We start from the raw sequence: 23543 nt of genomic DNA, 5'->3' as shown, positions 1-23543 counted from the left end.
ACCTGCTTTATTTTCTGTTCCCTCCCACCCCATTTTCTCCCCTGTTTTTTCATATATCAGTGTTTTTTTTGGGGGGGCGGGGGGAGAATTTGAGGAGTTCATTTTTTTTCTGTTCATCAATGCATTTCATTGTGCCTCAATTATATGCAAATTTGGGCTATTTGTGGGCTAGCCTGGTTCCTACCCCAACCTTCAAACACACACAAAAAAAGTTCTGGTCCATATGCATGTGCAAAATTTTAGCAATACTCTCCATGAACATGGTACAGTATATTATAAAGGATCATATGAGTGTATCATTATTATGAAATGCAGTGAGTGTTCAGTATCATTAATTAACAACATCACAAATGTTTTACAGAAAACCACCAAAACTGGTTCATTTTCACTATCGGGAATTACTTTGAATTACTGTGAATGGGATCTGGCTGGAGGGCAGTCTTGAAAAAGAGTCTTTGGTGTCTTCGGTCATGCTTGCAACTGTGTGAAGTAGTACATTTGCATAATAGTGCTTTGAACGAATGCTAATATATGCAGGGGATAACGACCATGGCAAGGCTCAAAATGAAATTTTTTCTTTGTGGAACAATTCTTTGCAGGTTAATCTCAGGGACCAGAAGCAAAAGCTTTCTTGAACGATAAAAATATGACAGTATAATGGGTGAGTTGAATGTAGGGCTGCTGCATATTCGAATTTAAGTACCCCATAAAAAATTCTATTGAATAATCAAGGATTTGGATAAAATATCCATCCATCCATCCATCATCTACCGCTTATCCGGGGCCGGGTCGCGGGGGCAACAGCTTTAGCAGGGAAGCCCAGACTTCCCTCTCCCTAGCTACTTCTTCCAGCTCTCTCCGGGGGATCCCGAGACGTTCCCAGGCCAGCTGGGTGACATAGTCTCTCCAGCGTGTCCTGGGTCTTCCTCGGGGTCTCCTCCCGGTGGGACATGACCGGAACACCTCACCAGGGAGGCGCTCAGGAGGCATCCGAATCAGATGCCCAAGCCACCTCATCTGGCTCCTCTCGATGTGGAGGAGAAGCGGCTCGACTCTGAGCCCCTCCCGGATGACCGAGCTTCTCACCTTATCTCTAAGGGAGAGCCCAGACACCCTGCGGAGAAAACTCATATCGGCCGCTTGTAACCGGAATCTCGTTCTTTCGGTCACGACCCATAGCTCGTGACCATAGATGAGGGTTGGAACGTAGATCGACCGGTAAATTGAGAGCTTCGCCCTTTGGCGAATGCTTTGTCGATCTCCCGCTCCCTCCTGCCCCCACTCGTGAACAAGACCCCAAGATACTTGAACTCCTCCACTTGGGGCAAGATCTCCTCCCCGACCCGGAGGGGGCACTCCACCCTTTTCCGACTGAGGACCATGGTTTCAGATTTGGAGGTGCTGATCTTCATCCCAGCCGCTTCACACTCGGCTGCGAAACGCTCCAGTGAGAGTTGGAGAGCCCTGTTTGAAGGAGCCAACAGCACCACATCATCTGCAAAAAGCAGGGATGCAATACTGAGGCCCCCAAAACGGACCCCCTCAACGCTTCGGCTGCGCCTAGAAATTCTGTCCATAAAGGTTATGAACAGAATCGGCGACAAAGGGCAGCCTTGGCGGAGTCCTACCCCCACTGGAAACGATTCCGACTTACTGCCGGCAATGCGAACCAAACTCTGACATCGGTGGTATAGTGACCGAACCGCCCGTATCAGGGGGTTCGGTACCCCATACCCACGAAGCACCCCCCACAGAACTCCCCGAGGGACACGGTCAAACGCCTTCTCCAAGTCCACAAAACACATGTAGACTGGTTGGGCGAATTCCCACATACCCTCGAGGACCCTGCTAAGGGTGTAGAGCTGGTCCACTGTTCCACGGCCGGGACGAAAACCACACTGCTCCTCCTCAATCTGAGGCTCGACTTCCTGACGGACCCTCCTCTCCAGCACCCCTGAATAGACCTTACCAGGGAGGCTGAGGAGTGTGATCCCTCTGTAGTTGGAACACACCCTCCGGTCCCCCTTTTTAAAAAGAGGGACTACCACCCCGGTCTGCCAATCCAGAGGCACTCTCCCTGTTGACCACGCGATGTTGCAGAGGCGTGTCAACCAGGACAGCCCCACAACATCCAGAGCCTTGAGGAACTCCGGGCGGATCTCATCCACCCCTGGGGCCTTGCCACCGAGGAGCTTTTTAACCACATCGGTGACTTCAACCACAGAGATAGGAGAGCCCACCTCAGGGTCCTCAGACTCTGCTTCCTCCAAGGAAGACGTGTTGGTGGAGTTGAGGAGGTCTTCGAAGTACTCTGCCCACCGGTTCACAACGTCCCGAGTCGAAGTCAGCAGCACCCCATCCCCACTGTACAAGTGTTAGTGGTGCACTGCTTCCCCCTCCTGAGACGTCGGATGGTGGACCAGAATTTCCTCGAAGCCGTCCGGAAGTCGGCTTCCATGGCCTCACCGAACTCTTCCCACGCTCTGGTTTTTGCCTCGGCGACCACCGAAGCTGCGTTCCGCTTGGCCAGTCGATACCCGTCAGCTGCCTCTGGGGTCCCACAGGCCATAAAGGCTCGATAGGACTCCTTCTTCAGCTTGACGGCATCCCTTACTGCTGGTGTCCACCAGCGAGTACGGGGGTTGCCGCCACGACAGGCACCAACCACCTTACGGCCACAACTCAGATTGGCCGCCTCAACAATAGAGGCACGGAACATGGTCCACTCGGGCTCAATGTCCCCCGCCTCCCCCAGAACATGGGAAAAGCTCTGTCGGAGGTGGGAGCTGAAACTCCTTCTGACAGGGGATTCCGCCAGACGCTCCCAACAAACCCTCACAATATGTTTGGGTCTGCCAGGACGGACCGGCATCTTCCCCCACCATCGGAGCCTACTCACCACCAGGTGGTGATCAGTTGACAGCTCCGCCCCTCTCTTCACCCGAGTGTCCAGAACATGCGGCCGCAAATCCGATGATACAACTACAAAGTCGATCATCGAACTAGGGTGTCCTGGTGCCAAGTGCACATATGGACACCCTTATGTTTGAACAAGGTGTTCGTTATGGACAATCCGTGGCGAGCACAGAAGTCCAATAACAAAACACCACTCGAGTTCTGATCGGGGGGGCCGTTCCTCCCAATCACGCCCCTCCAGGTCTCACTGTCATTGCCCACGTGAGCATTGAAGTCCCCCAGCAGAACAAGGGAATCCCCAGCAGGAGTACTCTCCAGCACACCCTCCAAGGACTCCAAAAAGGGTGGGTATGCTGAGCTGCTGTTTGGTGCATATGCACAAACAACAGTCAGGACCCGTCCACCCACCCGAAGGCGGAGGGAGGCAACCCTCTCGTCTACCGGTGTGAACCCCAATGTACAGGCACTGAGCCGGGGGGCAATGAGTATGCCCACACCTGCTCTGCGCCTCTCACCGTGAGCAACTCCAGAGTGGAAGAGAGTCCAACCCCTCTCGAGAGAACTGGTACCAGAACCCAGGCTGTGTGTGGAGGCAAGTCCGACTATATCCAGTCGGAAATTCTCTGCCTCACACACCAGCTCGGGCCCCGGTGACCCGCGTCCGGGCAAGGGAAACCTTGGTCCATATATTTTTCTCATCATAAGGGTCTTTGAGCCGTGCTTTGTCTGGCCCCTCACCTAGAACCTGTTTGCCATGGGTGACCCTGCCAGGGGCATAAAGCCCCAGACAACTTAGCTCCTAGGATCATTGGGACACACAAACCCCTCCACCACGGTAAGGTGACGACTCACGGAGGGGTGGATAAAATATATTTATAAATATATTTATGCAAGGTGAAAGAGAAATTACGAACACAAAAGAGTTAAGACATTTATTTGGCTTAATAATGAACAAAAAGAAATTATTTCTAAAATTCACCTTCCACTGAAAAAAAGAATCCTTTGGATTTAATTAATTCACATATGTACATTGGTTGCAAGTGATTAAACTGTGGGAAACAGATGTAATTTTTCCTCCTTTGTTGAAAAATAAACCTTTTAATCATGTACCAATGAAAATCAAGTACTTTTTTTCCCCAGGAGACTGCATTTTCTTGTCGCAAAGCAAATTCAGTGGGGCAATCTCCAATAAAAATATTCATTTCAATTCCAACTTTGCCTTTCTTGTCTCAAAGTCATTAATTAAAAGAGGGCATTAACAGTCTTTATGCAACTTCACTTCAGATTGAGCACGTGACTTTATAATATCGTAGTTCCATGGCTTTGTGTATATGAGGTGAGATGATCTGATATGCGCCTTTCACTTGATCACAAATATTAATATGATGCATATGATCCATAACGGTATATAATAAGAGCTTTTGTCAATCCAATGCTAGACATTGTTGATACATGCCAGTGGTGGCACGGGAGCAATGGTGAGCAATTTAGCACCATTGGTGCCGACCTTTTGCATTATGGTCGATGAGCGCACTGCTGTTACAGTTGAGGTTATGCTCGCTTACGACTCATCTGACAGTTTGGTAACGGTGAGTAGTCCGGTCTCGGTGTAAAAACGGGTGCGCTCTCATTTTCATGCCAGGGCAATGCTCTAGTTCAGCGTTTTTGTGAATTTGGTAGATGTGCTAGGCCTCACTGCACGTTAGCAGTTGGTGCATCTCGGTGGCAAAAAGAAGACTATGTTTTAGACAAGCTAAAAGCAGCACAGGTGGTGTCACGTGATTTTTGTGTATTTGATGAAGGAGCAGGCAAACAAATTTGGCGCTCCGCGGACTTGTGTGGTGATATGTCATCGGATTTCATTCATGAATGACACAAGCGTCGGACAATCCCTTTGAATCATTCTCAAAATCAATTCATTGAACAAATTATGACCAATATCATCTTAAAAATACTGTTACAGCAACCTCATCACTATTCATGGAGTCCACAATATTCACATCGACTTTTGATTCGGTGATTGACATCCGGGGTGAGAGGACGCTGGCGTGTATGTCGCCGCTTCTCACTCCAAACTTTTCAAAAGCTCAGATATTTCTTCAGATTTTTCTTTTGCCCTTCTGTTTTTGGACTGTTTGGACTGTGATTGATGTAACAAATCATAGCTTCACCCAATCAATCAAACCCCAAATCGTAACTTAGTCCACGGGCTAACGCCGGTAGCTTAAACTTACCGGCTGTCACCGCACCGGCCTTTCTCCCTCGTCATGGGGCGGCACAACTTCGCCGCCTTTGGGTTATTTCTGATACTTCTGACGTTCTGCCATCATCCAGTGACAGGACTACTCCACTATTCTGTCGCGGATCTTCTCCGGATCCGGAGGATTGCACCGGAGCCTCCACCGCCGGAACTGCACCATCATCCTGACATCGCTCGCCTGCCTCGACGTCGCTACATTCACCGCGGGTCGCGTAGACATGTTGACTACAAAAATCCTGGCTCAATCAACTCGACCTGGTCCACTTCTCGACGTCCTCCCAGAAACCGCGGCCGCAACACCAACTACTATGCAGTAGCCCACCTGGCTAGGTCGGCTAACAGCACTGCCGCCGTCAAACATGACACCTCCGCTGTCAACTTTGGACTGCTGAACATCCGCTCACTTACGAACAAGGGACACCTCATTCAAGACGTCCTCGCCAAACGCAAACTTGACTTCCTCGTTTTAACAGAAACCTGGCAACAAACAAACGACTTCGCTGCTCTGAATGACTCCACTCCTCCCAGCTTTGTTTACATCTGCCGTCCCCGTGGCAACGGCCGTGGAGGAGGCCTCGCGGTAATCCACTGCGAGAAGTGGAAAGTCTTACCAGTCTCCGTTCCTGCATCAAGCTCTTTTGAATGCATGGTGTTTAAACTCCCTGGACCCACGCCAACCATCATTGCCACAGTTTATCGCCCCCCGAAGCCACATAGCGATTTCATCAATGAATTTTCCAGTTTAATAAGATAAGAATCACACACTTATCCACTCTCTCGCCAAATTTAATTTTGCTGGGAGATTTTAATATTCACATGGACAACCCCGACCTGCCACTCACAAGAGACTTCACATCCTACCTGGAGAGCCTCGCGATACACTGTCTTACTGACTTCCCCACCCACATCAAAGGCCACACATTGGACTTGGTTTGCTGCTCTGTCCTCTCCCCCTCCAAGCCCACTGCTGATGTTTTTCCTGAAACCGATCATTTCCTCCTCACTTTTAACATCGTACTCCGTTTCTCTACAATCAAAACCTCCCGCCTCATTTCTTTTCGTAATACCAAAAATATCAACATTGACACCTTCTGCTCCATTATCGACCGTTCCCCACCCCCAGACGCCCTTTCAAACCCGGATGACCTCACCGCTCACTACAATGCCTGCCTCACAAATATTCTAAATTCTCTCGCCCCCCTGAAGACCAGGACTGCTTCATTCTCTACATCTGCCCCCTGGTTTACACCCGCTCTTAGATCATTGAAATCAAAAAACCGCCAACTTGAGCGACTCTATAAGAAAACCGGTCTCACCATCCATAAGGACATGTACACTACCCATATCACTAAATACAAGGACCAAATTGCACAAACCAAATCCAGCTACTACTCCGGCCTCATCCTCTCCAACGAAGGAAATTCAAGAACTCTCTTCTCCGTCATGAACAAAATCCTCCGGCCACCAAACTCTCTCCCCCTCCACCTGTACTCCACAGCAACCTGCAACTCCATAATGGAACACTTCAATCACAAAATCCTTAAGATCCATCACCAACTCCATCAAAACCTGCCTGCCCCCCCCCCCATCTGAACCTTCTTCTCCTTGTCATTTCTTCTCCAGTTTTGTTCCACCAACGACTGCTGAATTATCCAACCTCATACTCAAATCCAAGCCCACCACTTGCCAGCTTGATCCCTTCCCTTCATCCCTTGTTAAATCCTGCCTTCCTTCTGTGCTTCCTCTCATATCTGCTATTATCCACTCCTCACTCTCTTCTGGTATTGTCCCATCACTCCTCAAAACCGCTGCTATCACCCCCACACTGAAAAAACATGGCTCTGACCCCAACAACTTCGATAACCTCCGCCCCATCTCCAACCTTCCATTTATCTCGAAAATCCTTGAAAAAACTGTTGCTGCTCAACTCCACTCCCACCTGTCCCTTCACTCACTCTATGAACCCTTTCAGTCCGGTTTCCGCCCCCGCCACAGCACAGAGACTGCCCTAATCCGTATTGTAAATGATCTCCTCATAGCATCTGATTCCGGTTTAGTCTCCATCCTCATCCTCTTAGACTTGAGCGCTGCCTTTGACACAATCTCTCACCCTATCCTCCTCAATAGACTCTCCTCCATTGTTCTCTCCCACACTCCCCTCAGTTGGTTCCACTCCTACCTCACTGGCCGCACTCAGTTTGTCCAGCTCAAATCCTTCACCTCAAAGCCCTCCCCAGTCACCACAGGTGTACCACAGGGATCTGTCCTAGGTCCCCTTCTCTTCATCATCTACCTCCTGCCTCTTGGCCATATCCTCCGCAAATTTAATATCCACTTTCACTGCTTTGCTGATGACACCCAGCTCTACCTCTCCTGCAAGCCAAACTCCATACTCCCACCCTCCTCCGAACTCAAAACATGGTTCACAACAAACTTTCTTAAATTAAATACTAATAAAACTGAAGTCCTCCTTCTTGGCACCAAATCCACTTTATCCAAAGTAAACAGTTTTTCCTTCAACATTGACAGCTCCCTAGTGTCCCCCTCCCCCCAGGTTAAGAGTCTGGGTGTCATCCTGGATAGCATGCTCACCTTCCACTCACATATCAACACCATCACCCGCACTGCTTATTTCCACCTCCGCAATATTACCAGACTTCGCCCTTCCCTCACCCCCCGCACCACTGCTATTCTTGTCCACAGTCTTGTCACATCCCGCCTTGATTACTGCAACGCTCTCCTCTTCGGCCTACCTCAAAAGTCCCTTCATAAAATCCAGCTGGTTCAAAACGCCTCTGCTCGCATCATCACAAAAACATCTTCCCAGCAGCACATCACCCCCGTTCTCCAACAGCTCCACTGGCTCCCTGTTCAACATCGCATCAATTACAAACTGCTTCTATATACATATATGGCCATCCACAACCTGGCCCCTCCTTACCTATCCGACCTTCTCCAGGTGCATATCCCCTCTCGCTCCCTCAGATCCTCGTCCTCCCTCCGCCTGTCAGTGCCCCCTGCCCGACTGAGCACCATGGGAGCCAGAGCCTTCAGTCACGCTGCTCCAAAGCTCTGGAACAACCTACCTCCGGACCTCCAAAACTGCACACCTCTTTCCACTTTCAAGTCCCGTCTAAAAACACACCTGTTCAGGATTGCCTACAACACATAGCTCTTCCATTTCCTATGTTTTTATGATTTTATGTCCTGTTTTTATATAATATCTCGTTTACTAATTTTTACATTGTATTTTCTTATTGTCTGTACAGTGTCCTTGGGTGGCATGAAAGGCGCTTTTAAATAAAATGCATTATTATTATTATTATATTATTATTATTTCGTCACACATGGCTGCACGTCATGCACAGCTAAATGCATCATACATCAAGGGGAGATCTTGCAATTTACCCACGTGCCAATGTCATGCACTGACTCCAGGGAGTCCATTTCTGTTTTTCCACCATGTCAAGCATGGCATACTCCGGCCACCCTGATTTTAATGGGATCAGAATCAGAAGAATCAGAATCATCTTTATTGGCCAAGTATGTAGAACACACAAGGAATTTGTCTCCGGTATAACACGCTGCATTAGTATCATCGTAAACAACAAATTATTGAACCATTTTAGAGTAACCAGTAGCAGTATTTGTAGTACAAGAAGAGTGACTACGTCAGTGACTGTTTAAGGAGTTAATGGCTAGAGGGAAGAAGCTGTTTAAGTGTCTACTGGATTTGGTGCGCATGGATCTGTAGCGTCTGCCTGAGGGGAGTAGCTGGAAAAGGTGGTGGGCAGGGTGCGGGGGATCCAGGAGGATTTTCCGTGCCCTTGTCTTGATTCTTGCAGTGTGCAAGTCCTCAAGAGTGGGGAGGGCGGTGCCAATGATTTTTTCCGCCGTCCTAACTGTCCGTTGAAGTCGGATTTTGTCCTTTTTTGTGGCGGCCCCAAACCAAACCGTGATGGAAGAACACAGGATTGATTCGATGACTGCCGTGTAGAACTGTCGTAGCACCTCCTGTGGCAGGCCATGCTTCCTCAGCAGCCTCAGGAAGTACATCCTCTGCCGGGCCCTTTTCAGGATGGAGATGGTGTTGACTTCCCACTTCATGTCCTGGGAGACTGTGATTCCCAGGAACTTGAAGGTCTCGACGGTTGACACAGGGCAGTTGGATAGTGTGAGGGGCAACTGTGGAGAAGAATGTTTCCTGAAGTCCACGATCATCTCTACAGTCTTGAGCGTGTTCAGCCCGAGGTTGTGTCGGCTGCACCAGAGCTCCAGCTGCTCCACTTGTTGGCGGTACGCAGACTCGTCGCCGTCTTTGATGAGACCGATGACCGTGGTGTCGTCTGCGAACTTTATGAGTTTGACAGCTGGATCTGTTGAGGTGCAATCGTTTGTGTAGAGAGAGAAGAGCAGTGGAAAGAGGACACATCCCTGTGGGGCTCCAGTGCTGGTGGTGCGTATTGATGATGTTGTTGCTCCCAGTCTCACCTGTTGTGTCCGTCCCGTCAGGCAGCTGAGGATCCACTGGCAGATCGTAGGGGACACACCGAGGTGGAGACGTTTGGGGGTGAGGAGTTCCGGGATGATGGTGTTGAACGCAGAGCTGAAATCCACAAACAGAATCCTTGCATAGGTCCCCGTGCTGTCGAGGTGCTCGAGGATGTAGTGCAGACCTATGTTGACTGCGTCTTCCACAGACCTGTTTGCCCGGTAGGCAGACTGGAGAGGGTCCAGCAGGGGTCCGGTGACGTTCTTTAGGTGGTTCAGCACAAGGCGTTCAAAGGACTTCATGACCACAGACGTCCGGGCGACAGGCCTATAGTCGTTCAGTTCCGATGTTGCCGATTTCTTGGGAACTGGGATGATGGTAGACTGTTTGAAGCAGGATGGGACCTCACACAGCTCCAGAGATCTGTTGAAGATTTGTGTGAAGACCAGAGCCAGCTGGTCAGCGCAGACTTTCAGGCAGGAGGGGGACACTTTGTCGGGCCCCGCAGCTTTCTTGATCTTCTGCTGCTTGAAGAGCCGTCTCACGTCCTGTTCGTGGATCTGTAGTGGAGAAAAAGAGGGTGGAGGGGTAGATAGAGTAGTTTCTGGTAGAGGTGGGTGTGTGTGGGAAATGGGGGTGTCCTTTTCAAATCGGCAGAAAAACATGTTTAGTTCATTAGCAAGACCCTTATTGTTCACTGTTTGGGGGGATGGCATTCTATAGTTAGTGATTGCTTTCAGGCCATTCCATACAGATGCAGAGTCGTTAGCAGAGAACTGGTTTTTCAGCCTCTCTGCATAGCTTCTCTTAGCGATGTTAATTTCCTTTGTCAGTTGGTTTCGGGCGTGTTTGTACAGTGCCCGATCTCCACTTCTAAATGCGGCCTCTTTCTCTTTCCTGAGTTGCCTGAGTTTGGGAGTAAACCATGGCTTGTTATTGTTGAAGGAGCGGAAGGACTTCGTTGGTACACGCATGTCCTCACAGAAACTGATGTATGATGTTACAGTGTCTGTGTATTCATCCAGTGTGCCCGTTGAAGTTTCAAAGACGCCCCAATCAGTGCAGTCTAAGCATTCTTGTAGCGCTAGCTTTGCTTCATCTGTCCATTTTTCACAGTCTTAACAACCGGTTTAGCACATTTGAGTTTCTGTCTGTATGTAGGTATTAAGTGGATTAAATTGTGGTCAGAAAGACCCAATGCTGCACGGGCGACCGATCGGTATGAATTTCTGATTGTTGTATAGCAGTGGTCTAGAATGTTGCCTTCTCTTGTGAAACAGTCGATGTGCTGCTTATATCTGGGAAGTTCACGGTTAAGATGTGCTCTATTAAAATCGCCCAAAATTATCAGGGGTGACTCTGGGTATTTTAGTTAGAGTTTGTTTACTTGTTCGGCTAGCGTTTGTATCGCCGTGTTAGCGTTAGCTTGTGGCGCAATGTAAACACCGATTAGTAAAAAGGAGGTGAACTCACGTGGCGAGTAGAATGGCTTGCAGTTTAAAGACAGCGACTCCAGGTCCGGGCTGCAGTGTGCGTCGAGCTTCGTGACATCAGTGCACCATTCTTTGTTGATATAGAAGCAAATCCCGCCACCTTTTGATTTCCCTGATAGCTCAGTGTCGCGGTCGGCTCGGAGAAGGCGGAAGCCGGGTAGATGTAGCACGGAATCCGGGTGGCGGTCACTGAGCCAGGTTTCAGTGAAGCAGAGCGCTGCAGAACGTGCAAAGGTTTTGTTGGTCTTTGTGAGGAGAAGAAGTTCATCCATCTTGTTTGGCGGAGATCGTAGATTAGCAAGATGGATCGATGGGAGCGGGGTTCGAAATCCGCGCTGCCGGAGCTTGACGAGCACGCCGGCTCTCTTCCCCCTCCTCCGGCGGCGTTTCCATGCTCCGTACAGCGCAGCCGCTCCGCTCGCGATTAGCTCCGAAAAACCTTGTGGGTTTTCGTGTGCTGGTGAAAAAAGACCGAGCGTAGACTCCCCAATGCGCAGCAACTTTTCCCTCGTGTAAGTAAGCCGCTCAGGGTCGCCAGAAACTAACAAAAATGACAAAAACAGGGATAATACTAGGGAGCGTGTGACCGAGGCTGCCATACCTGTCGGCGCCCAGAAGGCACCGACAGGATGTCGCCACGATTGGCCGAGAAAAGGTTCGGCGCATCCCAAAACGGCACAAACGCTGCATTACACCCAGTTCTACTTGTGTAAAATCTAGCAAAATACCACCAAGAGAAAGAAAACTCCACCTATGCGCACAGTTAGACTGCAATTTGCGCTGGGACCAAAAATAGGCCCCTTGGACTCATCCCTATTGTTAATTCTACTGTGGTCAATAACACGTTGTTGGGTTACCATGGCAACTATGCATACACACAGATACACACCGTTCCTCCTCCCCTCCAGATAAAGTTATCATCACAATCAACTTCGAACACACACACACACACACACACACACACATGCACAAACATTGAACATTATTGACCGTGTGTGAGGGAGTTTATTGTGTTACCATGGCAAGAGTCATTTATGACATCAGTCAGTGAAATGCAGACAGGGGAAAAAAGTAATAATGCCATCAGACACTAACGTAATTGTGTGATTCTACCAGCTTCTATTTTATTGGCGCTTTATTACATAAGACCCGCAAACCAACCATCGCGCCAACCACACACTGTTTACTCATGAGGCGAGGCTGGTTGCAGCGCTAGCAATAGAACTGCTTCCAATATTTTATCCCTGTGATCAAGCGAAATGTGGTATTAGAAACACTTATTGGTGTGATGTGCTGCAGCTCAACATCACTGCAAACCTCTGTATTAATACCACTCTGCCATTATCAGTCTGAACTCAGCAGTCGTATCTTTGTAAAGCCAGGATTTTTGACACAGATGACTCCTAAGGTGAGATTGTCCAAGTGTACTTAATGAAGTGGCCAATGTGTGTGTATAGGCCCACAGGCAATGATTATCCCCCCTTTACCCCCACAAATTGTTCAACGTATTGCACATTTCTGGTTTGCTGTCCTTATTTGTAGAACATGATTACAGTATGGGAAAAAAAAGAGTTCCCAAGATAATCCATGTGTGAATCATTGTGGGACTGAACATCATGTGAGTCATCTTTACACTCTGTGTGAAAAATCTGTGCACCACTACGAGGTAGCAGGAGGAGGGCGAGGGAGGGATTCTCAGGCTGTATCTAACGATTATTTTAATAATTGAAGACCCTATTATTTGTTTTCAAATCTCTAAATGACCTCGGGCCACCTTACCTCTCTGAGCTCATCCGCCCCTACACACCTGCCCGGCGCCTTAGAAGTACCAAGAACTAAACTGAGGCTCAGAGGGGATGGAGCGTTTTCCGTTGCTGGTCCCTCTCTCTGGAATGACCTCCCACTGAACATTTGGCAAGCCCCCTCGCTGCCCATCTTTAAAACCCGTCTCAAAATCACTTGCATTCTTTGGCATTTGACTCAGCATGACCCAAATTCTGATCTTAGTTATACTGTTTGGTGCTCTCTACCGTCTTTGTAACTGATTTGTTGCTTTGCTTTACTGTTGTATATGTTAGTTGCTCCATGTACAACACTTTGTGTGCAGCGATGGCTGTTTGAAAGTGCCCTATAAATACATTTGAGTCGAGTTGAGTTAAGTTGAGACTCTATTGCTTATTGGTTCGTTGAATTAATCCTCCTTTCGTCCGGATTTAAAGAGGGCCATACTTATGTAGCAAAACCCAGACAATTGACTTTTTTTCTTGAAACATGCCAATTTTGCTTTGCTGTAACAATCTCATTGGATATTATGCAATATATATTTAGTTATGGTTTCAATATGAAGTCACATCCCCATTACGTTATGTCATATGCTCCCTGCCAAAATTCCGAATGTGCATTAATCCAAACAATGTGGAGCATGACTTACATTTCCTGACGCTTTTCCACATGCCCACAACCAGAGTGAGATAAACGGCTTAGAGGGTGGACACTTTTTTTCTCCCCTCTTCTTCTGGATATCGTTGGGCCCCAATGCAATTTGAGTGAAATGTCATGAAGTAGGGAAAACAATTATTTTATTCATGCATTTATTTGGGTGTTTACCAAAATGTAATCGACCTGGCAAACGTTGCACCCTTTCAACAAAGTTTGATGGAATTCTGTGTTTTGTGGCGTAATCCTGCCAACATACAACAAATAGCGAACACACCTTCAGACTTTGTTGAGGTAAAAAAAACAAAAAAACAGGACATACAGAATGTTGTCACTTTTCAATGCTGGAGATTTCAACGTTTTGTGCCTGGTTTTGGTGTTCCTGTATAAATGTATGTCCATCCACACATACATTTAGGATATCGCAAGCAAGTTACCAAAAAAATTTTCGAGTTCCATCCATCCATTTTGTTTCTGTAAGGCTCATCCTGTTCCAAGTCACGGGGAGCTGGAGACTGCCCGAGCTGACTTTCGGCAAAAGTCAGATTCCACCTTTGACTGCTGGCCGGTCAGTCTCAGGGCACATATTAAGACAGATGCCCATTCACGCTGTCACCGAGTCAGAACTGAATCCACTGAAGTCAGCCAAGTGTACCACTACCGACGTTAGTTCTATGATATAATTTGAGACAAATACATTTACTATAAGCACATGCGCATTTGGCAGCGGGAAGATGGGATTTGGATGTTAGTAATAGTTATGGCAGTGGCCGAAGCCGATCTCAATTTTGCCCTCCTAAGGAGATTCAGTTAATGAATTGTTCTGCCTGTCACTATACATTGCTGGCTTAGATATATACATGAACAAACATGTATTTGTTATGACTAAATAATACCTTTCGGGTGATTTAGGTAAAATTGGATAATTTCCTGCGACACCCTTGATGATCTCTCATGGCACACTAGCATGTTTTAGCACCCTGGTTGGGAGTCAATGCAGTCCAGCACATTGTACATTCAAGTGCCTACAATGGGAACTCAATGACTCCCTCAAGACAGATCCTGTTCGTAAAGACAAGGGTGAGACTGCAAAAAAGGCACCTGGTTATATTCTCATGCCTTTCAAGTGCCTGATCATACTGCCTTTTTTCTGTTACCTTTGGTTTTTGCATTATTCGAATGTACATGGTTGGGTTTTTTTTTATGTCTTTGGAGCATAATGAGAATCTAGCCTAAATTCCGTGAATGATTGTCAGATTATTTTTGAGTAAAAAATGAAATTTGTATAAAATAGTACTGGTTAGGATGCCCGCTTAACAGTGCAGACGTCCATAGTCCAATTCCGGGCTCTGGCATTCCTGTGTGGAGTTTGCATGTCCTCCACGTGCCTGTGTGGATTTTTTCTGGGTACTTTGTTTCCCTCACACATTCCAAAAACCATACATGGCAGGTTGATTGAACGCTCTAAATTGTCCCTAAGTGTGGTTGTGAGCGCGAATGGGTGTTTGTCTACGTGTGCCCTGCGATTGGCTGGCCATCAGTTCAAGGTGTATCCCGCCTACTGCCCGTGGAGAGCTGGCTTAGGCTCCAGCACGCCCGCGACCCTCCTCAGGATAATGTGGATCGGAAAATGGCCAGATGGATAGTATTTTGATAGTGATAGAAAAAAAAAAGTTAATGGTGGATCAACTTTATTTGCATGTTGACAGACAAAAAAGTAATTGTGCAAGAATTGCTTGAAATAAATACTTTGTGAATTCAACATATATTTTTGCAGCACAGGACAGTGACGAGATTGGTGACAGCAGATCTCATCACTGTATGCCGTTTAAAGTTGTGGGGAGTGTTTGTATTTTTTTCTCTCATCAACTAATTTTCTCATACAGTATTTTATGACTACGCCACAGCCTGCCACGGTTTCATTTACCAGAAACTGTGTCCATTGTGCACATGACTGCGGTGCACTTTTTTTTCATTCTTTCTGCACGCGTTGACGACATGGTCATTATGAGTGTGTGTGTCTGTGTATGTGCATGAGCGCGTAAGGCTTTATTTGAGTGAGTGTGTTAAACTGCTGCACACAGCTGCCCAATGTCTTCCAGCTGGATATCAGACAACGCAGACAGCAGCAGCTGGAAAAATGGACAAAATGTCCTGGAGGAGCGAATCGTGTTTGTGACCCAACCAGCCTGTTGAATTAAACATTAAGACATTTCAGACCAAACCTCTTCAATCAGCGTCCTCCGAGTTCCACCCCAAGCAGACGAGCCTTGGAGAACTCAGGACTAAACCCTTTCCCTTGGGAATTGTATGTGAAGGAGAGGCATAACCAACATATAAAAAATAAAAAAACCACCAAGTCTTTACACTCTTAGTATGCAAATAACCTTGGGGCTGTGGGGAATGCCGTCAGAGCAATAGGACTGGAAAATATGGTTCTTTGAAATGTTACCATGGCAGCCTTCAACTGCATTTCTTTGCTTATCCCAGGCTTTCTATTAATGATGTGACCTTTGTTCCATCAATCCATTTCGGCCAGGTGAGATCAATCTTATCACAGCTGACTTGAGCAAGAGGCAGTAAACTCACTGGACTGGTCATCACAGCCAGTCACAGGGCACAAACAGTAATTCACACTGTGAGGCGGACACGCTAATCAGTTGCTTAGTCTGCTGCCACCAACAGTGAAGCTCTCTTCGTCATGGGGGATAAATGAGAAAAATCACATTTTACCACAGCTAATTGAGCATTGACGTTGCGGTAATTAGAAACCTTCAAACAACTGCTACTCTAACCCTTTCAGGGACAGCGGTTACAACAGTGGATGGCTTTTCATGTTATCAGGTTACTGGTTATCATTATTGGTGTAAGAAAGGTTGAATACACACAGCGCAGTAAACATAAACAGAGCGTAAATACCCACAGGCGTGTGATGTTCTGTGTGCCCTGCGGAAACGCCAACCATTCCCGTATGACTCTCAGGGACCATATCTGTCTCTTGTTTTTGCTCACAAATATGGTACACGTCTTCCAACTCTTAAGTCAGTTGACTTGAAAATCCAATTCCCCTATTCCCCATTGAAAAGATCCGCTATTTATTGTTAAAAGTAGGGTCGCTGCTAATGATTATTTAAATAATCACCCTGTTGATTGATTGTTATTATTTTGTTGATTAATTGATGAATGGGGTAATTAAAAAATAAATTCCTTGCCCTTATTCAATCAACAGACATTAATTCAAATGGACAGAAAATGCACAATAATGAATGAATTATGAATGCATTTACTGGTTTGGTCTATGACATGCCAGAAAATATGCAAAAATGCTAATTGTTGTCTTCCAAAGTAAAAGCAGATGTTTTCAAAGTGGAGAGTCTAAAAATCTGCGATTATTTACTGTTGATGGGGTGATAGGCTGGAAAAGGACACATTTTAATTATATGAGGTCTCTAAACAATTAATTGGTTCACAAAAATCATAAGCGATTAATTTGATGATTGCTTAGTTGCCGATTAATCATTGCAACTCTAGTTAAAAGGCAAGCCGTAAAACAATAATTGGTTAATACAAGATGTGGGGGGGGGGGGGGGGGGTGAGAACGACCCCGTCCCAAAAAAAAAAACCTAAACCTAAGCAAAGCACTACATACAATTTGCCCCCCATCACCTCCACGATTACATATCCTCTGCATCTTCTTCACACATTGTTACTCTTCATTCCAAACTCCATCATCGTTGAATGTCGCATTCATTAAATGCCTTAAAGCAGCAGGAGCACCGATAACCAAGGAGGGCAGAAAAGAAAGGTTGAGGCAGCAGCAGAGGGAAGGATGGATGAAAGTGACCACAAAGCAGTCTGTGTTTAGTGGGTTAGTGGAGCACTGGTCTCCCTCCACTCTTGGAGACTTTGACCACTCCGCCACCTCGATGCAGAAAATCGGATCTCTTATATGACCAGACCTGCTGCACATATTCAGGACTGCGGCTTTTCTTCTTTTTAAGTCTCTCGTCATGTAAACTCCCATTCATGTCACCAGAAGAAATTCTCCTCTCTCTCTCTGTGGACATGTATCTTTTCCACTGTTCATACTCTTTCCTGTGTGTGTGTGCGTGCGTGCGTGTGCGTGAGTGTGCGTGCGTGTGTGTGCGTGTGTGTGTGTGTGTGTGTGTGTGTGTCAGCGGGCCGATCCACCAGCTCAGAATAAGTGGCACCAGACAGGCCATATAAGGAGTGGTTAGATCATTGGCCACACCGTTCGTAAAACAGAACCATATGTGTGCTGTGGGTGTTTGTGAGCAGCACTATAGCTCGAGTGTGTCTCTGCTGTGTGCGCGCGTCTAATTAAAGCCACGTGTGCCTAAAGGTAGCAGAGAGAACAGGAGCCTGTTGCTGTTAGACATGGTGAAGGTCATGTTATATGGCGATGATAAACACACTCTCTCTTTACGTCCCAATCCCAAGCAGTCTCACCACCAACGGGAGTGGGAGAAAGAACGTTCCTTGTTTGGAGCGGACTCGAACACGTACACCTGCCGTGGGGGTGGGTGGGGGAGTTACATAAGGCGAGGTGTCAGCCTAATGTGCAAACTATCGGCTCGTAGATCACGCGTCTTTGTGCTCCCTCGTTTTATCTGCTGATGACTTTAGCAGAGGAGAAGGCTCGCTTGCTCTCCATCTTTCTTACACAGCCAGTCTGGAATGTACAGATGTTTCCTTTTGGGAATGGGCGTCCCGTTCGGTTCACACACACTAGAAAGAGAGTGAGCAAGAGGTGCGTTCCCATACACTCAAACACTCATTTGCAGTATTTTTTTTATATCCCCTGAGGTGATATTCGTGTCTACTGTGCTCATAATGAGGGTGAAACACGTTAGGCACAATGTGCTCTTTCTTAGTCGATCTTTACTTGAAGTCAGCGGCAACCTGTTGTCTTGCGATCGCAATCTGTCCTCTCACAACATTGGGCTCGATCTATTCTTTCCTTTTTGTTTCACTGATCTCACGTGCGGCTCGGGCTTTACTGCGAAGTTTCCAACAAGCTGAAATCACTCAACTGTGTTCCACACTGGACCTCGTTGTTTGTGTTGGCAAAGGTTCGTCTCTTCTCACTTGCTTTGTCATGATTAATCTACCGCGAGAACGAACACCAGCTCCGGTTAACGCGTTGACATTGTAGCACAATTCGGTAAAGTGCAAAAAAACCACTAAATCGCGAAAGCGCTGGTTTTGTGTTTAGTCGCATTAAATATTAACCAGAATGACATCAGTGCAACAAGTGCTTGTGTCAGACAACCGTAAGACGAGTATACACATTGAAGGGATGACCAATTGAAAAGTCTTTAGTATCACAAAATTGAATGAAATAGAGCCACACCAATATCATTTTACAATAAAATATTCTATTAGCATGCGGCTTAACTGCAGATAAGACGGAGGGTAACGCAGGTGAAAAAGGGTCTTGACATTGCACTGAAGAGGAAAAAAAGGGGCCCGGTTATGACAGTTAAACCACTTAAATGTATAATCGCTCGGGATGCAGCAGTACACCGAAAATCACAGTTGGGTACAGACCAGTGAGAGACCGATTATCGGTGCTGATATTCTGCAGTTTGACGCATATTGGCATCAGCCTTTTTGAATCTAATAAGAGATCAATTTAAAACTGGGCAAAATGCTGGGCACTCCCTACATCTTTTGTCTTTGTTTGGACTTAAAGATGAGTGAAAGATTAAGGATGTATTCACACCTGCAGACCAGACTTCATTTTCTTCGGCAGGTGTGAATACACACAAATGAAAGGAGATCAAACATCGGATGAGACTTACTTTATGAGATGGTTTTCGGTGCAGTACACTTCAGGTGTTAATACAAACCATTGCGGCTCTTCACCTTTTGAGGTTTAACAAGCCACCGTAGCAAGGCATCGTGGGAAAAATTAGCCTGCAAGTAAATGTACTTAGGGCGGCCCGTTGGTCCGGTGGTTAGCGCGTCGACCTCACAGTGCAGAGGTACCGGGTTCAATTCCAGTTCCGGCCTCCCTGTGTGGAGTTTGCATGTTCTCCCCGGGCCTGCGTGGGTTTTATCCGGGTACTCTGGTTTCCTCCCACATTCAAAAATCATGCATGGCAGACTGATTGAAGACTCTAAATTGTCCCTTGGAGTGAGTGTGTGCGCGGATGGTTGTTCATCTCCGTGTGCCCTGCGATTGGCTGGCAACCGGTTCAGGGTGTCCCCCGCCTACTGCCTGAAGACAGCTGGCAACCCTTGTGAGGATAAGCGGATCGGAAAATGAATGAATGAATAAATGTACTTAAGTTCATAGTTCATACCTTATCTTCCTTCAGTTTGACCATACTGCTGCCCGCACGTTGCGGGTCAGGGCATGCAGAACACATCGTCTCCTTCAGGTTATCGCATGCATTCGCCGACGCTACTCCGAAATGAGAAAAAGTCGCGAAACCTGCGTGAATGAGCTGCTCTTGATGCTCAAAATTATTTTGCAGTTCCAATGACAGTACAAATATGCAGAACAGGAACGCAGAATGTAAGAATTCCATGTTTTCCTCTATTTCTGGGTCTGTGCAGTGTGTGCCGCACTAGTCATCTGGGAGCATTGATCATGTCACATGCATGGATGTGGTTACGGAATACAGTTCACTTGCAAGAACTACAATGTGAATGCGAGCAGCACCAAACCAGATAAATTAAGTCCGCTTGTGGTCCAGACCAAACAAGCAGGGTACACCCTAACATTTTACTTATATTGACATTTTGGAAAATGTGATAAACTGTCGAAAACCTTTGTGAACTCTTTATTTATAGTTAAAGTTTCCATTAAGCTTTATGAAACATTCTGCTGAGCCTGAGAGATCCCTGCACTTTCTTTTTGCATTTTAAAATAACATTTATTAGTATAGGATGGCGGCCCGGTGGTCGAGTGGTTAGCCTCACAGTGCAGAGGTCGTGGGTTCATTCCCGGCTCCGGCCTCCCTGTGTGGAGTTTGCATGTTTTCCCTGGGCCCGTGTGGGTTTTCTCCGGGTACTCCGGTTTCTTGCCACATCCCAAAACCATGCATGGCAGGCTGATTGAACACTCTAAATTGTCCCTAGGTGTGAGTGTGAGCGCGGATGGTTGTTCGTCTCTGTGTGCCCTGCAATCGGCTGGCAACCGGTTCAGGGTGTCCTCCGCCTACTGCCCGAAGACAGCTGGGATAGGCTCCAGCACCCCCCGCGACACTTGTGAGGATAGAGCGGATTAGAAAATGGATGGATGGATAGTCTAAGATGGAAAAAAAATGAAATTGTGCCCTCAACAAAGTGCCCTCAGCTCAGCTGTTTTCCAGGTTTGGTCACGTGACATTCGCAAAGCGAGCCCGGGGACATTTTGATGTCAATTTCAGTTAACATGGTGCGGCGATGCATGAAATGTCTGATATGGACAAATACACTCATAACAAATATACACATGTATGTAGCGTGCATATATGTTTATTTCTATATTCATTTGAAACCATTTGGATGCACATACCTTTTTTTTTCTTCTTCAATGTGTTGCAGAGGTATCGGATTGGAAGTCTGTATGGGCGAATCCTTCAAACCAAAGACACTGCTTGTTCGCAATAGCTATTAGTTATTGCTTTAGAATGCATTATTAGTGTTTTACATGACGTTTCTTCATGAAAGTTAGGCTCATCGATCGCTTTCCAAACTACAAGAAATGTTGCGCTTTGTTTTTCGGAATAAGAGGATGGAACCGGAAGTGCAGCGTTAACTGCGTAGATTTTGCTGAATTACTGGTGTTCTTTATCATTTGTAAGTGGACTCATTTGATTACTATTAATTTTCATCTTATTTTTGGGGTGACCTATCCAGTAGTATCTGTTATTCTTTGAAAACTAAACACACAAGTGGAGTGATTCCATTCGCTTCAATTCGATGGGATTATAATTCGGTTCCAGAGGGTATGATGGAATCAGTTTCTTGTTGTCGTTTTACAATATGAGTGAACTCGTTAGTCGACTATGGTAAATGTGGCGTTTGCTATACTGTAATCTCGCCAATAAAAGACGATTCGATATGCGTTTGGACATGTTTTAAAGTGAAACGATTTCATTTTAGTGCACTCAAAATCATTATCAATCAACGTGTATTTTCTGCAGTGTCTATTTGAAACAATGCCCAGCTTTTGATGAATTTGATGGAAAGTCTTTTTTTTCTTTTTTTATGTGATTCATCAATTAACCACCAAAACAATAAACTGATTCATTAATTATTAAATTAATCATGAGTTGCGGCCCTTGATTATGACATATTGGAAAGAACAAAATTTTCTCTGTTTTTCCCTATTTAAATTCCAAAATGATTCATATTCATTTCAGGCATTTTGAATGTACTGTTGGTTAAAATGATCAAGATTTTTGTTGACGGATCTGTTTTCTTGACGGATCTGATTAATATTCAAAATGTAAAAATATGACAATGCCAATATTCCATTTCTTAGAGTAGAGTGAGAGGACTGCTTACTGATGCGCACATAATCAGTCAAGGGTTTGGCCACATTGCGCAGGCACACTTTATCGGTCTCAAAGCCTGGACTGAGCCAAGATGCATGTGTGCCAGAGAACAAGAGCTTCTTCTTATTGATGTTTTCTAAGCACTGCAGTCTACACGCTCGACGTCTGAAAATGGCATGTTCACACCATAGAAAATATACAGGCTCGCTATGTTTTTTATGTGTATGGCACTGGCCTTTAAGTGAAATTTATGTTTTGTTCCACAGAGATCTTTCCAAGAATCACATTTCCTCTCTTGATACAACTCTACTAAATCGACTCCTCGGTCTTCGAGAGCTGTGAGTACAGACATGTTTTGGGGTTGTTGTTTTTTTTGCGTCAGTGATGTCATCTGCGCACCATTTGGTCACTCATGTAGCTCTCCATTTTACAGATATCTACAAGGTAACAGCATTGTAATTCTGCCCAGAGGAGTATTCTGCTGTGGGCCGTTGTCCGTCCTGTGAGTACACTGTCAAGTGATCATATGAACAAAATTAACGAGAGGATTTGCATAAAGCAGGGGCATCCACTTGCGCCAACAACTTCGAAGAAAAAGAAAGTTGTATTAGAAAACAGTATTGGCAACTAGGCCAATGAGCGAAACTTGCTATGAAACATGGGGCTCAATCTCCCTGCATTAAAATTTCTTTTTTTTTTTTTTTTTTTTTTTAAAGAATAGAAGTTTACCCCGTTGAAGAGAAACAAGCGAAGGGCTCCCAATAATTACAAAACTTACATTCGGTGCAGAGGTGAATTGGATATACTGTAATTTATTTTTATTTGCTACTATGTCTGTCAAAATGTGTCTCCTGTGAAACCAGTCTTTGGCGCAAAAAAAAAAGGTTGGGGACTGTTGTCCTAGAATATATTGGAAGAAAAAGCATTCGCTCACGAATCATAAACCGCCATTACACACAAATCAAACCATGATGATGTTAAATTACAGTCTACTGCTCCAGGCTAGCTGCAGCCCTCTCCCCTACCATCTGTCCAGCCATCTCTTCTTCCATTCATTAGCTTATTTCTTCCACTTCTTTTTTTCTTCCACCAATTTGAAAGGTTTTTTTTTTGTGTGTGATGAGGAAGGACTCTGGTGGTTTCCATCAGCTCCATCCAAAACCACCACAACAACAGCCCCATTATGTAGTGTGCTGGGTTGAAAGGGTGGAAAGAAGCATGAGCAGAAAGGCTTAGAGGAGAGAAATAAATGTTTGGTGGATGAATCTAACGGAGTTAATTGTGAGTCCGACATACAGACAAAGTAACTTAGTAGATGTGCGCTATACATGCGGAGCTCAACCCTTTTTTTGTCCATAAATAGATCAGCATGAGGCCTACGGCTTTTAATTATTATTATTTCACAATTGTACCCCTTCAAGGTAAACTTGGGG

General features: G+C 46.1%; 1 protein-coding gene across 2 annotated transcripts in view; it reads left to right on the top strand.

The window, feature by feature from the left end:
- Window positions 1–23543, top strand: part of pkd1a (polycystic kidney disease 1a) — a 72599-nt gene that overhangs the window by 2946 nt on the left and 46110 nt on the right. For both annotated transcript variants that reach the window (XM_086121103.1, XM_086121102.1), the window contains exons 2-3: window positions 22377–22448; window positions 22544–22612. In XM_086121103.1, the coding sequence (XP_085977229.1) occupies window positions 22377–22448; window positions 22544–22612 (141 nt within the window). The remainder of the gene's footprint in view (window positions 1–22376; window positions 22449–22543; window positions 22613–23543) is intronic.

The sequence above is a fragment of the Hippocampus guttulatus genome, chromosome 9 (assembly GCF_054856545.1).
Source record: "Hippocampus guttulatus isolate MCC_2025c chromosome 9, RoL_Hgut_1.0, whole genome shotgun sequence".
Classification (NCBI taxonomy): Eukaryota; Metazoa; Chordata; class Actinopteri; order Syngnathiformes; family Syngnathidae; genus Hippocampus; species Hippocampus guttulatus.
Note: the sequence above shows the minus strand (reverse complement) of the source record. Positions and strands in the feature narration are given on the sequence as shown.